Source organism: Amyelois transitella, chromosome 11, assembly GCF_032362555.1.
Source record: "Amyelois transitella isolate CPQ chromosome 11, ilAmyTran1.1, whole genome shotgun sequence".
NCBI classification, from domain to species: Eukaryota; Metazoa; Arthropoda; class Insecta; order Lepidoptera; family Pyralidae; genus Amyelois; species Amyelois transitella.
This window is the reverse complement of record NC_083514.1, coordinates 748,237-766,784: the sequence shown is the minus strand read 5'-3', so window position 1 is coordinate 766,784 and position 18,548 is coordinate 748,237. Positions and strand designations below refer to the sequence as shown.

Below are 18,548 nucleotides of genomic sequence, written 5' to 3'. Positions count from 1 at the left end.
TGTATATGACAAATAATTCATAAATTCCTTTTCTATTAACGGAGCTTTATCTTTACATAATATCTGCTTTATGTCTCGACCATGAGGTAATATTTTCGAGACGATTTTCATCCGCTGAGATGATCACCGTCTAAAATCATCTTAGATAACTTTTATATCCCACTTTTAGGAGATCCTCCTTACTCCAGAAGGCACAAAAAGTGACAGACCTTGGAGAGACATCCATGTAGATAGGTACATGTGAAGGAATTGAACACAGTTCACAAAATTCTGCTGTAGGGGGGAGGAGTCAAGAAAGGGTGCGCTCTTAGAGAGCAAACGTCAAAACAGCGCGCTCCCAACATGATTCGGCGATGATGACCTGAGGTCGGCAGAGCCTGGATGATGACCTGAAGGTCGGCAGAGCCTGGATGATGACCTGAAGGGCGGCAGAGCCTGGATGATGACCTGGAGGTCGGCAGAGCCTGGATGATGACCTGAGGTCGGCAGAGCCTGGATGATGACCTGAAGGTCGGCAGAGTCGTGGTGGGTTTACAAAATTGGTTCGTCAAATGTAAAAATTTTCATTAAGTTCCAGTAAGACTAAGCGGTACTTAGGATTCTTTTTGTATATGAGTCAGCAACCTGTCACTAAAGTAAGTTCATTCGTTTGTTTGTTGACGCGTTATATACTAAACCAATTTTATTGCCGTGTGGTTCCAAGAACCAATAAAAAAAAAGAATAGGACTATTCCCTCTCATTCCCATGGATGACGTAAAAGGCGACTAAGCGATAGGCTTATATATATTTTAAGACTGTTGGCTCTGTCTGCCGCGCATGGGATGTAGACGTGATTATATGTATGTATGTACATATGTTCCAATCTTATTGTCATTTTGCGTGCATATAATTAAGAGTCTGGATAACGAAATAGGGTACTTTTCACCGCGATTTGCGAAAAATCTGTAATTTTTTGTGGATGGCGCTTGAATCACGCGAGTGAAGCTGCGGGCGACAGCTAGTTCATTCATAATTCAGGTAAGTTTTAACAAGTTCGCAAACGAATCACAATTGACGGCGTTGTGACGTACTCGCGCGGAGGCTAGCGACGGAATAGAACATTAATATTCAATGTCCTCATTAACATCCCAACTTTGTTTTACTTTGAAGAAGAGACTCTTTGACTTAAGTCTTAGAATTAACTGGCTGTGCCTGCGACTCCGTCCGTGTGGAATGTTTATTTTGGGCATCATTGAAGCCCTCAAGGGTGAATAATTTTCCCCTTGAGGGCTTCAATCATGACCAAAATAACTATTCCACGCGGACGAAGTCGCGGTCACAGCTAGTATAAAATATATCGTCCTTGTGATGAGACACGCAACATATGACGTCACCTCGCAAACACATTAGGACGCTGAGTACCTACTCGTATTAGACAAATGCTGGCGAAAATCGAACGCGAAACTTGAGACGGCGGCCATTAGCCGAGGCTTCGTTAGTATAAGAGTTCTAGTATATAGTAAATAAACTGTTTATTTAGCAAAAGTACATATTGATTTATTTACTGGTATAAAACAAGTAAATCTGTACTAATATTATAAAGCTGTAGAGTTTGTTTGTTTGTTTGAACTCGCCTATCTCAGAAACTACTGGTTCTATTTATCGAGAAAGGGTTTAAGCTATATAACATCACGCTGCAACTTTTAGGAGCGAAGAAATAATGGAAAATGTGAAAAAAACTGGCAAAATTATTCATCCTTGAGGGCTTCAATGATGCCCAAAATAACTATTCCATGCAAAAGTCGCGGGCACAGCTAGTAGTAAATTAACTGTTTATTTAGCAAAAGTACATATTGATTTATTTACTGGTATAAGACAAAGAAAAAACTTATATATTATAATTTCTTGGGATTCTTCTTTAAGGCGATGGGCTTGCAACCAGTCTCTATTTGAATCTCAATTCTATAATTAAGCCTGACAGCTGAACGTGGCCTTCGGTCATTATGTAGACTGTTTGCACTGATAAAGACGAGATTATTTGTATGTATGTACAATACAATGCAATACAAATTATCGTTATTGCCCATATAAATACATATGTAGTAGTATATAAATACATATGTAGTAGAAACATACGTTATGAATATGTTGAGCAAAGGCGGACTTATCGCTGAGCAATCTCTTCCAGCCAACCTTTGGGTAGTGAAAGGTAAAATCCTGGACCCAGCTGCATTCTAGTATTATCATGTCTTTATCCCTTACGGGATAGACGGAGCCAACAGTCTCGAAAAGATCCCAAGTCACTGGGATTTTTCTTTTAGGTGATGGACTACATGATCTTTCTGCCTATTTGAGACTATTGGCTCTGTTTTCCCCGCAAGAGTTAAGACGTGATTGTATGCGTAAAAGCAATCACCATTTTCGCGTGAAAATACACAGGTCACAGGAAATTATAATGAACGCAACGAACACATTACCAACAAAAGCAATAAATTGGACCGCGCCATCGTAAATAATACATTATTATTGCTATAAAGACGTAAAGTGACGTTGCAATTTTCACGCCAATTCAGGTTGGAAACTATAAATATACTGTAATCCGTTCAGGCTTTTCAATTTTATCCTCTCCCTTCCACAGACATAGATATAACTAGACACAGCATAATTGTTCGCGTTTTGCGCGGAAAAATGGAGACCCGTGAACCTTATTCCAATACTGTCATTCGATTTCTGTATTATACGAATGTAGTGTATTAATCGTGTGTGCCGTGTGGTTCCCGGCACCAATACAAAAGGAATAGGACCACTCCATCTCTTTCCCATGGATGTCGTAAAAGGCGACTAAGGGATAGGCGTACAAACTTGGCATTCCTTTTGAGGCGATGGATTAGCAACCTGTCACTATTTGAATCTCAATTCTATCTTATAGCCAAACAGCTGAACGTGGTCTATCAGTCTTTCCAGGACTGTTGGCTCTGTCTACCCCGTAAGGGATATAGACGTGACCATGTGTCTGTGTGTGTGTGTATGTGTGTAGTGTATTAATCGTACATACATTATAATATGTATATACATACATACCTTGCGGGGTGAACAGAGCCAGCAGTCTTGAAAGACTGATGGGCCATGTACAGATGTTAGGCTTAACGATAGAATTGAAATTAAAATAGTGACAGGTTGCTAGCCCATCGCCCAAAAAAGAATCCAAAGTGTGTAAGCCTACCTATCCCTTAGTCGCCTTTTACGACATCCATGGGAAAGAGATGGAGTGGTCCTATTATTTTTTGTATCGGTGCCAGGTACCACACGGCATGATGACAATATCTATCTAAATCTATGTCTATGTTATTCCAGTTCCCTCCCCACCCCACGTGCGGCGCCGTGGTGGGTTCTATTCGCGTCTGCCAATCAGATAACAGATCTCGCGTCCGCTGCACCAAGAGCTCCAGAACGACACGCTGTTACATAAATAAACCGTTCCATTGTGCCCAGATGAAGCATCAGCACAAAGTAAATTATCTACAGAGACAAAGTTGTGAGGGAAATGACTGTAGGCCTGTGGGCGAGCTAAGGTTCAAGGTGCAACTGGGTCTGTGAAGTTGATAGAGAAAATAGTTATGACTGTCACCTTTTTTTGATGGCGTAAAATAAAGATTTTGATTCTAGCTTATCCATAGAAAAAAGATAAGAGGCGATTAAGAGATAGACTAAGAAAATTAGTTTTCTTTTAGGCAATGGGTTAGCAACCTGGCACTAATTGAATCGCGATTCTATCATTAAGCCAAACAGCTGAACGTGGCCTATAAGTCATTTCAAGACTTTTGGTTCTGTCTACCCTGCAAGGGATATATACGTGATCAGTCGCCGTGAGGCATCTGTAGTAAGCGCACGCGCTTGTCTGTTAGAATTATAATTCCCAGTGCTTCCCAAACTTCGGTTACGATGTTCACCTGTATCAGTTGCAATAAGGAGCACTCAGATGGGCCGGTGTGCTGTGTTTGTAAGAACCAGTTCGACTTCGCATGTGCCGGCGTCACAGAAACCGGGTTTAGAAGACTGGGTGAAAGAAGAAATAACTGGCGGTGCCCTGGGTGTAAGTCCGGATCTTCACTTTCGCCTGCCGCAACATCCCCAATGCCTTCCCAGTTGGACAGTATACAGGAGCAGTTGAGTCGGATCACTTTCCAGCTGGAGCCGTTGAAGTCTCTCACGGCAGATGTTGCCGTTATCAAGGCCGAAATGTCAGATTTAAAAGCCTCTGTTGAAATGGCTCACTCGGCTTTTGCGTCTTTGGATGCTCGCGTCAAAAGTGTTGAAAAGGCTTTGACAGAGATCCCTGATTTGCAGGAGGAAGTATGCAGACTGCGGCAAGAGCTTGAGGATAGGGATCAGTGGGCTCGAGCGAACAATGTCGAGATCCGTGGGGTACCCTTAAGGAAGGGAGAAAATCTATATGAGATTGCGGAAAGGATAGGGGAGTTGAGTAATTTCCCTATAAGAAGGGAATCTATAAGCTACATTGCGAGGATACCTACTCGAGTGCCTGATGCTGAGAAACCTATAATAATATCGTTTAATAATAGATATATTAAAGAAGATTTGGTGGCGTCCGCGCGTAAAAGCAAGCAGCTTACGCTCGCAGGTTTGGGTTTCTCTGCTACTGGTCCGTTCTACGTAAACGACCATCTGACCCAGAAGAATAAGACCTTGTTAAGTAAGGCGAGATCACTGGCTCGAGAGACGGATTTCAGATATGTTTGGGTGAAGCATGCAAAAATTATGGCCAGAAAATCCGACACGTCACCTGTTTTTATTATAAGAAACGAAAAAGACCTTTTAAAAATAGTTTAACTTTGTTTCTTGAATGCGTTAGACTCCCGAAGTTGCAGTCTTTTAGATTTTGTTATAAACTTGTAAGCAGATTGAGAACCATGCGTGCATTCCTTCCTTTGTGTTTTTATGTGAGTCGGCTCGGTGGAGCGGGCTACCTGTTTCCGCAGGTAAGTGCTCGTAGGCAACGGCAGTGCGCGCCGCAGCTTCGACTGTGCGCACGCGTTGCAAGAAACACATTTGTACGTTGGAGATTTGACTGCGCACTTCGCAGTTTGTTTACATCGCATGTCATTATTTACGCTGAGCTTACGGTATTTCTTATAACTCTCCATTCACTCGCCTGCGTCCTATGCAATTTATTCTTCGGCTTAAATTCCTTATTTGCATTTAGTTTTACCTGGATGCTAAGACACTTTTTTCGGCTAAATAGTTATATTTATTTTGCATATTTCTCTCAGACTATTTTAAATCCTCATTTATCGCCAAACGTTAGTTTAATTTATCTTTGTTATAATTTGCTTAGTGCCAGTGCAGTATCTGTCAGTAATATTTTTATTTGTAGGTTTTTGATGTCATTGTTTATTTTAAGTATTAAACTGATAACGTACATAAATTATTTGCTATATGCAGTACCTTGTGTCGGAACTGATAATATTATTATATATAGTTCGCATAAGTTACTTATGTTATATATAAATATTATAGCTATAGTTAATTATTTTTATTTTATCGTTAACGCATTCGGTACTATTTTTATTTTATGTAAGATTGTGACGTTAAGTAAAAGTAGATTGTCGTTTTTCGTTTATTTACATTATTTCCTTATATATTTTGCAATTGTTCACTGTAATATTATTATCAATTTCTTGATAATATCGATATTGAATAGAAGACTTGTATTGAATACATGTTATTTATACAGATTTCTGTATAAATCGATTAGTTACAATGCTGACATTAATATTATTTTTATCTGGTATCTAGTACTGAGGTTCATTATATTATCTACTATAGTCTTTACAAAGTTTCTACTTAGACTTATGTTGATTATTATTAATTGTGGATTCTAATATTAAAGTTTTTTACCAAAATACTCGAGGGCTTCGTACAAAGACACAAGTATTTAAACGTAATCTTTTATTAACATCTTTTGACATTGTTTCGCTGACAGAGACGTGGTTGCTTGAGGGTTTGGGAGACAGTGAGTTGTTTGATGATAGGTACGTAGTATTTAGACGGGATAGAAATTACGAAATGACTGGCGAAAAATATGGCGGCGGAACATTACTCGCCGTTCATAGGTACTTCGCAGCCATTGAACGACCTGAGTGGCGGTCATCTGCAGAGGATATTTGGGTGACAATTACGCTAAAAAATAACAATCTTAAAGAAAACATAAAACTACATGTTTGTACAATATACCTCTGCAAAGAAGCGCTTGGTAACTCTTTTAACATGCAGTTGAGTAATTTTTCAGAAAAGCTTTCGTCTATATTTGATACTTGCCCGAATGACTCGTTTTTAATATTAGGGGACTTTAATTTAAAAAATGTAGAATGGTGTGATGAAGGAAACTATCTGCGTCCTAGTGGGGTATCTGGGGTTTCTCAATTGTTATTTTTTGATACTCTGTCAGAATGTAACCTTAACCAATTTAATTATATTAGAAATTCCTCCTGTAATCGTATCCTGGACTATGTACTATCCAATGGGCCCGTAGTTGTCTCACACTGTGAGGATCCTCTGGTTCCTGAGGACCCACATCACAAATCGCTTGAGATCGAATTATCCTTCTTAACAAATGTCGCACTTAAGAGCAATCCTAGAATTAAATTTGTGTACGAGAAAGCCGACTTTGAGGCAATAGTGAGTTCACTTAATGAAGTCGATTGGAAATTGTTGTTATATAATTGCTCCTTAGATGATGCTACGGATGCCTTCTATAATCACCTTATCGCTTGCGAGATTTATTTGTGCCTAGAAAAATAATTTCTTCAGGCAAATTTCCTGTCTGGTACACGTCCTCTTTAAAAAAATTACTTAAAGAAAAGCGTAAATACTTTATTAAGTTTAAAAAGTATAGAAATTTGAGTGACCGCGAAACTTTTAATCTTTTGAGAGAGAGGGCGAAAAGACTGGAAAAAGAATGCTATGATATGTATATTAAACGGTGCGAAGATACTATAATTGAGGAACCTAAATTATTCTGGTCTTTTATAAAATCTAATAGACATGGTTCGAACTCTTTGCCTTCAACCATGTATCTTGAAGATCAATCAGCTGATACTAGTGATGATATTTCCAATCTTTTTGCTACATATTTCCATTCTAATTTTCAAGACAATTCCACTGATTCTTCAAATTCTGTTCCTGCTGGTCATTTGCATGGATTTAATTCGATCTCGAATATTGAAATTGACACTGATTTTGTTCTCAAATCGTTAACAACTGTTGACATCTCTAAAGGTGCAGGGCCTGACCTGATTGATGCTAAATTTGTTGCTGGCTGTGCTGCTGGTTTATGTCATCCTTTATCGATTCTGTTTAGAAGGTCTATTGTTGAAGGGACTGTGCCTAAAATATGGAAGCAAGCATTTATTACTCCAGTACATAAAAATGGAAGCAAGAGTAATATTAAAAATTATAGACCAATTTCTAAATTATGCATTTTCGTAAAAATTTTTGAGAAAATTATACATGATCAAGTGTACAATGCTTTGGCTTCATCATTTATCGAAGAGCAGCATGGTTTTCTAAGAAAGAGGTCGACTAACTCCAATCTTATTAGTTTTATTGATTATGTTGCAGTTAATATGGAATCAGGTGGACAAGTGGACTCTGTGTTCACGGATTTTAGCAAGGCATTCGATCGTATCGATCATGGAATCCTGCTAAAAAAACTTTACTTAGCCGGAATCCATGGAAACCTATTTAGGTGGTTCAGCTCTTATATTGAAAACCGATCCCAAGCCGTAGCTATTAATGGCTCCCTATCTATTTGGAATGTGGTGCCTTCTGGGGTACCTCAAGGCTCATTATTAGGACCCTTACTTTTTAATATTTTCATAAATGATGTGCGCTCCTGCTTCTCAAACTCTCAGGTTCTCCTTTACGCGGATGATATGAAAATTTTCAGTAACATTTCTAGTGTGTCGGATTGTTTACTTCTTCAAGAGGATTTAAATAAATTTGCTGAATATTGCTCTAGTAATAAATTGGACTTAAACATTAATAAATGCTACTATATTTCATTTACCAGAAAGACAAAACCGACGCATTACAATTATTGTTTATTAGGCAATGAACTAAAGAGAGTCGAAGAGATTCGGAACTTAGGTATCATACATGATTCAAAATTAACATACGAAATTCATATCGATCACATAGTTAAAAAGGCCTCTAGATCTTTAGGATTTCTTAAAAGGTCGTGCTCTCAGTTCACTAATGTTAAACTGATAAAAATACTATACTGTACCCTGGTTCGTAGCTCCCTCGAGTATTGCTCCCAAGTCTGGAATCCTCAGTACAATATATATATTGATAGGCTTGAATCAATCCAAAGAAAATTTTTAAGGTACTTGCAATTTAAAACAAAGTGTTTTGATTCTTACTATAATTCTATGTGTTCAAGGTACCATTTTCTGCCATTATATATTCGCAGACAAACTGCCGATATTATGTTTTTAGTAAAAATTGCTCAAAGCCAGTTAGATACTCCATCTTTATTAAATAAAATTTATTTGAAAGTGCCTACTAGAACTGTCAGGTTGCCCACATTTCTTTATGTTCCATATAGTGCATGTAAATATAGACATAACTCTTTCTTTGTCAGATCTGCTATTGAGATAAATAAAATAGCTGCCCACCCAGATCTTGATTTATTCAATTCTAGTGTCAATAAATTTAAAAACACTTTATCTCAGGCATGGTTTAATGGTTCTCTCTCTGCAAGTTAGGTGTTCTCCTTGTGTGATATATCTCTTTTTTTTCTGATTTCTCTCTTTTTTATGTTAGTTTTTTTCCCCCTAAATTTTTTCTTTCCTTCTCTTTCAGACAAGCTGCTTAGTTACTCATATGCGAGAACATGTTAATGGTCATTTGTTGTTTATTTCTTTGTTTATCTAGTTATGTAAGACTGTTTGTTCTCCAAATAAAATAAAATAAATAAAATAAAATAAATAATTGTATGTACATATATAGCTTCTTGCGTATACCCCGGTTAAATGCTGCAATGAAGCAAGGGGTACATCGTTTTACCACAATCCTGAATGGGTACGAGAGATTTTTACACGAAGCGATTTTCTTCTGAACTCTGGAACCTTTGCAGGGAACGTAACTCATGCTGGATCACGGAACTTGCTACTTGAAAGTTCAAGTTACCTCATGATGGTTTCCCTGACCCTAAGAGCACATGTTAGCACTCAAAATAATGGAAAGAACAAAAACCAGTGTCATTGGTGAATGGCCAAGGTAGGATTTAAACCTGTGTCTCGCTGCGCAGCGTTCTTTTTATTCAAGCACTATAAGGGTATGTAAGTATGCAGATATCGTGGCAAGTGGAAAGAGGTAGTCTCTGCCTACCCCTCCGGGAAAGAGGCGTGATTTTATGTATGTATGTATGTACCATAAGGGTTCGACTACCAACGCTTGTTTTCCTTAAGAACCATAATGCAAAACTTTTTGTTTCAGCTCAAATGTTTTTTTTTTAATTTATGGTCTTACAGATTGATACGACTGATATAGATACACACAATTTTTTATGTAAACTTTGAACATAAAATTTCACCGACGTTCTAAATCTGCTGTAATCCAGCTTTATCTCTCAAAAATTCAAATTCAAAATTTTTATTCATTATTATAGGATACTATATATCGCTTAATAATTGTCAAAACGTATGGTTTAACAACATTGGTTGACGTCAAATAAATTACTTAAAAACTAAGTTTACTGCCGCTTCCAAGGCGTCAGTGCAGAAGAAGCGGTAACAAACTGCACTGCAGCATTTTCTTCAACAACGTCAACTTCTCAATATTAATTAAACTTAGAATAGAATGTTCGCTGGTTGCAATCTCCTCTGTGTTCAGACGGAGACTGGCCGACATTGCTCTGTATAGAACAGAGGCTAGCGAGCCACAATTGAGGTAAATTACTGTTCCACTACACTATAAGCACAATGCACACATTCTTAATTCATTTTAGAGACTAAGATAGAATTTAAACAACAGGCACAATCGTGACCTTTCAGTCTTTTCGAGATTGTCGCCTCTGTCTACCCCGCAAGGGATATAGACCGGATTGTATGTATGTATGTAGAATAGGATTCTTGTTTGTTTGTAAACTCATTATTGCATAAAAATAATAAATTGCAAAACAGTTATTGGATTAAGAAGAATATGTACAATGGCCGACTTATCCCCAATAAGATTTCTTCGAGTCAACCAAAATATAAAGGAAAATCCATAATTAAAAAGGCAGCGTACATAAAAAGCATTGAGGATGCGGCATATAATAAACAATAATTGGATTCTTCCTGCCGTGTGGTTCCCCGCACCAATACAAATAAGAATAGGATCATTCCATCTCTTTCCCATGGATGTCGTAAAAGGCGACTAAGGGAAGGGAAAGGGCTTACAAACTTGGGATTCTTTTTTAGGCGATGGGCTAGCAACCTGTCACTAGTTGAATCTCAATTCTATCGTTAAGCCAAATAGCTGAACGTGGCCATTCAGCCTGTGTTGGCTCTGTCTACCCCGCAAGGGATATAGTCGTGACCATATGTATGTTTGTATGTATGGATTCTTCTCACGTGAAAAGCAGTATATTTTTCGTGACTAATCCATTACTTATTTAATCCAAGATCGTGGTCAAAGACGCACCCAGGGTTCCAGAGAGAGAGAGAGAGAGAGGTGAGGATATAACCAGGACTAAAACTACAACTAACGCATTACAAAATTCTCAAGGTGGAAAGATAAGTTAACATTACTTCAAACAATATCAGGTTTTTCATTGAGTTGGCGCTGGAACAAATGCCTTACCATGATAGGCAGATCCAATTATCAAAAAAAATCAAAGTAGTGCGCTTGTCTGTGTCACCCGGAGGTCCCGGGTTCGAATCCCGGCCAGGGCATGATGAGAAACGAACTTTCTCTGATTGGCCTGGGTCTTGGATGTTTATCTATCTAAGTATTTATTGTAAAATATAGAATCGTTGAGTTAGTATCTCGTAACACAAGTCTCGAACTTACTTTGAGGCTAACTCAATCTGTGTGATTTGTCCCGTATATATTTATTTATATTTATTCTCAATTATACCGTGACGGGGATTCGAACCAGACCTTTTGTCAAATGAGTAAGTACATTACTACCGAGCCACAGTATTATTTTACGAAAGGGTAAGTCTTAATGATCTTTAAATCTAAATGTATGCCCTAACATGTACAGAGTTCTACAATTAGTACTAACACTCCTCAAACTGGAACTAGTGGATAAACTGAGAACTGGCATTAGGGGGAACAAGGTCTGGGGGGCAATTCTGAAGTTAATGAGTCACTCAAAGTCTACTCGTATGAGATTTATCGCAATTAAGTTTCACCTATTCTGAGTGCATCGTATTATCTATACTGATATTATAAAGCTGAAGAGTTTGTTTGTTTGTTTGATCGCGTTAATCTCAGGAACTACTAATTCGAATTGAAAAATTATATTTGTGTTGAATAGACCATTTATCGAGGAAGGCTTTAGGCTATATAACATCACGCTTCAACTATAAGGAGCGAAGAAATAATGGAAAATGTGAAAAGAACGGGGGAATTTATTCATCCTTGAGGGCTTCAGTGATGCCATGATGAAAATACTATTCCACGCGGACGGAGTCGCGGGTACAGCTTAAATATTTATTTATCTTGCTCTGCGCCAATGCCAATCTCCTGTTTGGTTTCCTTCCACCCAAAGGTTGACTGGAAGAGATTGCATTAGCGTTAAGTCCGCCTTTGTACCATCTCTATGTATTTTTTGCTGTTTTGTATGTTTTACTCTTATGGTGCTATAAAGAGTTTTATCTATCTTCTATCTATTTTCATACTTTACTTCCTTACATAGTACAAAGCAAAGTAACTTCCCGCGTCTTTCCCTGTGACTGTATCTATGTATGTATGCTTAGATCTTTAAAACTACATCGCCTAAAAAAAGAATCCCAAGTTTGTAAGCCTATCTCTTAGTCGCCTTTTACGACATCCATAGGAAAGAGATGGAGTTTCTTTTTTATACTGGTGCCGGGAACCACACGGCACACAACTTAATCGTTCGATCAAACTTCTTATGAATACTTTCTGAGGGCACGGCGTGCCGTGGGGTTCCCGGCACCAATATTAAAAAGAATAGGACCACTCCATCTCTTTCCCATGGATGTCATAAAAGGCGACTAAGGGATAGGCTTACAAACTTGGGATTCTTTTTTAGGCGATGGGCTAGCAACCTGTCACTATTTGAATCTCAATTCTATCATTAAGCCAAATAGCTGAACGTGGCCATTCAGTCTTTTCAAGACTGTTGGCTCTGTCTACCCCGCAAGGGATATAGTCGTGACCATACGTGTGTATGTATATACTTTCTGAGGGGTTAGTGCGAGTTTTACTCGATTTGTATGGAATTGCATTAGTGCCATCGCGTTGCCGCTAGGTGTCGCTGATTAAATCATATACAAATTCGCGTTTACTTGCTCGAATTCGCTTTGATTGAGTGAAACTCTTACTAACCCCTCTGTTCAGCGGGGCTAGCATGCCACGCGCAACAACATTCCTAATCGCTGTCCCTTTTCACTTCTTAATAAAAAGTGAAACAACAACATGCTGGTCCGTAGTAGATTTTCAGATGTTTCACCGCCGATTTTAGAATAGGTGCCCCGAGTCTAATCCGTAGATTGCTTCTCCGCATGACGGATTATTTGGATCGGAAACTTTCCGCTAACAAATTTATGTTTAAGTACTGAACTCCAATTGAAACTAGTTTTCGTTCAGTCATATAATATACTCGTACTAATTCCTCATACTAGATTAATAAATAAAAATAATTGTAAATGAATTTTTCTTTCATGTTTTTACTTAACTAGGATTATTGATCGATGATCGGTGCTATAAAGTAGTTAGTTAAAGTTATTACTACATAATAAGATACGGCATAATGTTATGTGACTTCAAGGAGGCACTTGCATTTGGCGTCTCTCCTGTTCGACGTGATAAATTTTAAAAAACCCGCCTATCTATTTTCAAAGTTAAGGATATCCGCTTTCCATGAAAGGTATGGAACTAGAAGGACACGTGGAATATTAGCAGGCTTTTACCATAGAACAGCAGCATTTGCAGGCAGCTTCCGTTATCTAGCAACCAAGTGCTGGAACAATATCCCTCCACCTATAAGAAATTTGCGTTCCAAATACTCTTTCAAAAAACATCTGAAAGACACATTATTGTCCAAGCAAAAGGCTGGTATACCGCACGGTTGGTCGATAACGGATTTTGTCATTATAATATTTGTATTTCACAATTATTTAACTTAATAACATACGTCACAATTGTTCATAGTTCATGTACGATATTTATATCTTTAATATACATGATTTTCTATTTACTGTTTATTTATATTACGTATAATATGCACAAATATGAATATTTATATGTAACTGACACAGGATTGTACGTACGTAAAGCTGTGCTGTTTGATTCTTAGAACCTAGTAGTTGCGTGGAAATACCGAGTCGGTCAACCGGGTCATAGCTGAAAACCAGTGCTTTGCTTATCCCGAGCAAAGAAATCCGCTGAGCTTATGACCTTTTTGAATTGCTGCGGCGTACACCTGCTTAGAGTTAAGTTATATATATTTTTTTTTAATTATTTTATGTTGTATTTGAGAAGCTTGTGTACGTTGAGTTATTTAAATAAAAATTTAAATAAATAAATAAATAAATAAATAAATGTGAAAATTTGAAATTTCCATTCAAATCTAGGATGATTTAAATTTGCGCGCAAATATGAACGTATATACGTTTTAAAAAAAATATATTTAAAACTTGTTCATAAACGCAGTGAGTATGTCAAGTTGCTAACCCATGCTTAAAGAAGAATCTTATTAGCCGTTCTTAGTCGCCTTTTACGACAATCATGGGAAAGATAATATAGAGTGGTACTATCGTGAACCCCACAGACTAAAAAGGATCATTTGACACAACATTTGACATCCAAAAAGCAATCAATAGAACAAATAAAAATCCGTTCCTTGTCAAACACACAAACAAATTGAAACACCGGAAATTGCCGCAGCCATTTTGAACCGGAAATTTGACTGGTTGCTTAGATTCGTGATAAATGAAATCACATGTACGGGTTTCGATTTGAAAATACCTTAGTGGAAAAGACTATTATATTCTGTCGAAAGTCTATGAGGTATGATAAATATGCTGAAACTAGCACCATCTATGTATGTCTTAAAGAAACACAAAGTATGTTGCGGTAGCTATTGGAAAAAATCTATTGAAGTATCACCTACAACACATAATTGTAGGTTTGTGAAAATAGGTGGCGCTACTAGCAATATCAACAACTATTTTTCGAAAATTGATACCATTTTACCATTTCTTATAATACACTCCACCTAACTCCACCGAAAAGAATTCGCTCTTAAATTTAAAAAGACATACATACATACATATAGTCACGTCTATATCCCTTACGGGGTAGACAGAGCCAATAGTCCCGAAAAGACTGAATGACCACGTTCAGCTGCTCGGATTAATGATGGAATTGAGATCCAAATAGTGACAGGTTGCCAGCCCATCGCCTAAAAAAAGGATCGCAATTTTATAAGCCTATCCCTTAGTCGCATTTTACTACATCCATAGGAAAGAGATGGAGTGGTCCTATTCTTTTTTGTATTGGTGCCGGGAACCACACGGCACCTTTAAAAAGAATTTGAATTAATTTAGAATCGGATTCGTCGCCTGAACTTCTTTATAGTAGATAGATAGATAGATAGATAAAAACGTTTATTCAGTTGCTACAGACACAAAATACAGAGTTAAACAAAACATTATAATAACACAGTTGAGATGCATTTGCGTGCTGCAGCAAGTAGAAAAGGTCATAACTCAGCGGAATTTTTGCACTAACTGAAGTGCAAAACGCTGATTTTCAGTTATCACCATTGAAGTGGGTGCGGGCGCTAAAGTGAAAGAAAGAAACAATAAAATAATAAATTTATGTGCAAAAGATTATGGGAATGTGTATGTATAGATAGATAAACAGGAAAATACGAAAAATGTTAGTAAATTGTTATTAGTTGTATATAATAATATAAAAAGTATACAGTATAAATATATGTATAGGTATATATACAAGTAAAAATAAAAATGAGTTCACCACATAGAACCAGCCAGGCAACGAAACTCACGAGAAGAATCCCAACCGCAAGCGTTTCGGTATACCGAGTGCTTGTTTTTCACGTAGAAAGGATTTAAGGTTCTTTTTAAAAGAAGAAATAGAACTAAGCAGGCGTATAGGCGGTGGTATATCATTCCAGCACCTCGTTGCCTGGTGGCGGAAACTTCCCTCGAAGGCTACGGTTTTATGTGGCTGTACTGACAGTATCGGGCGAGTGGACCTACATGGCCCAGATCTACCACGAAATCGAAAAAATATCAGCTTAGAGAAAAGATAGTCAGGCTTATGGAACTTCATAACTCCGAACATAAGGCTGGCTAAATGTAATTGTCTCCGCGTTTCCATATTCAACATTGTAGCTCTGATTAAATATGGTGAGATATGACTGCGGGGTGGAATATTGAAACAAAAAAGAGCGCAGGCGTTTTGGATACGCTGAATGAGGCGCTGTGTTTTACAAAGTAGCCGAGGACCATAGACAATGTCACCGAAGTTAAGCCTCGAAAGGATCAACGTCTCGCAGAGTCGAATACGAACTTCTTCTGTTAACAAATTCCGAATTTTGTATATTACTTTAGTAATTTTACTAACAATGAAATAAAACATGATAATCTACCTATGACATAACTCATAGCTGGAATGTTACACGACTACAAATTATATACAGGGAACAGGCAACTACTAATTATTCAAGCAGATGATTAGGCTCACAGGGTTGTCACTAGGGTTGAAACTTATTTATACCTGAAAGGATTATATAGTATGTGCCGTGTGGTTCCCGGCACTGATAGAAAAAAAAATAAGATCAATCCAACTCTTATACCCATTGACTTGAGATTCTGCTTTTAGGCGATGGGCTAACAACCTGTCTCTGTTTGATTCTCAATTTTATCATCAAGCTGAACGTGGTCTATCAGTCTTTTTAAGACTGTCGGCTCTGTCTAGGGGATATATACGTGATTATATGTATGTATCTAAAAGTGTTGAACGTGTCAATAACCTCCTGGAATGTTACGAGTATGAATGCAAATTATAATGACTTTTTCAATTTTATGGCGAAATATTTTCTTATTATCCACTGGATCAACCCTACATTTCCAGCATAGCGCCCGCGCCGCGCTAATAGAAATTAGAACAATTAGTTGGTCGGCCTACCTTGTTACATATTCACTAGTTTACACCGAAATTCACAAAATACAAGGCGAAATAGGTACGAATGTTTAGTACGAAAGATGAATTGAAATAGATTTATTTTCAAAACTGGCGTTTACCAGCTTTTTTGCGCGCGTGAATTTAGCGCCTTCTACAAAACGCGATGAATTATCGCCATCTGATAAAAAAAGTGACGTAATTAACACCACCCTAAAAAAATAAACGAATTAAACGAAATTATAAAAACGAATTGAGATTCATAAAAAAAAAAGTTACAGGTTGCTAGTCTGCCGCTTAAAAGAAGAATACCTCCCAAGGTTATAATCCTATTCCTTAGTCGCCCTTTACGATATCCACGGGAAAGAGATGGAGTGGTCCTTATTCTTTTTTCTATTGGTGTCGGGAACCACACGGCTCAATTTGGTTTAGTGTTTCCACAATCGTATTTAATTTCGTTGTAAGTTTTGTAATATTTTTTTGTACCTTGAAGGTGCCTCGAATTTAGACCAGTACAAGCTGTTCTTTAGCACGCGAATTTAACTAGGAATTACGAGTATTGTAATGGAACCCAATTATTCCGGCATCAACTACACATGCTAAACTAGACCTTAACCATAGAGTAGAGAGTGACACCGGAGTCTAAGCTATGAATCCATACATACATACATACATATGGCCACGTCTAAATCCCTTGTGGGGTAGACAGAGCCGACAATCTTGAAAAGATTAGTAGGCCACGTTTAGCGTTACGGCTTGATAATAGAATTGAGATTCAAATAGTGACAGTTTGCTAGCCCAAGTTTATAAGCCTATCGCTTAGTCATTAATTACATGTTAAATAATGAACTGACCATAAAAATTGTTTCACCGTTAAAAAAGTAGATTATCTGCGGATGGTATAGTCTATAAATGTACCACGGGCATAGTAGTGGCGGGCTGCTAGTTTTAAATTTTAATAATTTACAATTACTCTTCAAAGATTCAAGTCATAAAACTGTATGAAATGAGAAAGTAATCATAAAAAAATATAAATTTAATTAATATTTTTTATTACAAGTTTGTATAACATTAGGTTAAATTAAATACATATAAAAAGAGAAGAAATATTATTGACATTATTCTACCAATCGATTGTGGTGGAAACACATTATTTTTAAGTATGTAAGTATGTTTGTTAAGCGATAACTTACGAACTGTTGTTCTCATGATAATGTAAATTGGTAGATACATAAAAATGGTTACTTTAATTTTCAAGTTCTTTGGGCATCAAAATCCGTTCAATAATATACGAGATAACAATGAAAATGTTAATTATATTACTGTAGTACAAAATTTTATAACTAGATGGCGCTAAAAATAATCGCGCGGTCTACGTTCCTGGCGGGCGACTATTTAAATAAAGCTTGACATTTGTGTCAACTCTGCGTCCCGACAATACACGGCAGGAAAACATAAAGTACATGCATAATCAGCGAAGCGAAAGGTTTAATTAATTAAACTTGCAAATTAATTGGGGGTCGCTCATTGTTGTAGAATTCTGATGTTATAGTGGTCGTGGAATGCAGGTTTACATACATACATAAAATCAACGCCTCTTTCCCGGAGGGGTAGGCAGAGACTATATCTTTCCACTTGCCACGATCTCTGCATACTTCCTTCGCTTCATCCACATTCATAACTCTCTTCATGCAAGCTCGGCGGTTTCGGGTACTCTTGACCTGACCCTTTACCAGGACGTCCTTAATTTGATCAAGATACGTTCGTATAGGTCTTCCTACACCGTTTTCAGGTTTAGATGGGAACAGTCTACATTTAAACCGAATTCGTAAGGTTTTCTTCAATCATTCATATAATCATGTCTATATTTGTTACGGGGTAGACAGAACCAGCAGTCTAGAACGACTGATTAAGACACGTTCAGCTGTTAGGATTAATGATAGAATTGAGTGACAGGTTGCTAACCCGTCGCCTAAAAGTAGAATCTCAAGTTTATAAGCCTATCCCTTAGTCGCCTTTTACGACATCTATGGGAAAGAGATGGAGTCTTTTTTATATGAGTGCCGGGAACCACACGGCACACATTTGTAAGGTAATATGAGCTTCATAAGGTCTTGATAAAAACGAACCTTTTCTGATTGATTCCTTTGAGGTT

At 37.5% G+C, this 18,548-nt stretch overlaps 1 protein-coding gene across 1 annotated transcript; it reads left to right on the top strand.

Moving 5' to 3' along the window:
- The first annotated feature begins 3,847 nt into the window (after nt 1-3,847).
- Nucleotides 3,848-5,046, top strand: LOC132902253 (uncharacterized). Its single transcript, XM_060946588.1, has one exon. It carries the CDS (start codon nt 3,923-3,925, stop codon nt 4,829-4,831), a length of 909 nt encoding a protein of 302 aa, XP_060802571.1. The 5' UTR covers nt 3,848-3,922; the 3' UTR covers nt 4,832-5,046.
- The last annotated feature ends 13,502 nt before the right edge of the window (nt 5,047-18,548 follow it).

Excerpts from the sequence above, each read along its gene's own strand:
- LOC132902253 (XM_060946588.1), top strand. The coding sequence starts at position 3,923 with ATGTTCACCTGTATCAGTTGCAATAAGGAGCACTCAGATGGGCCGGTG.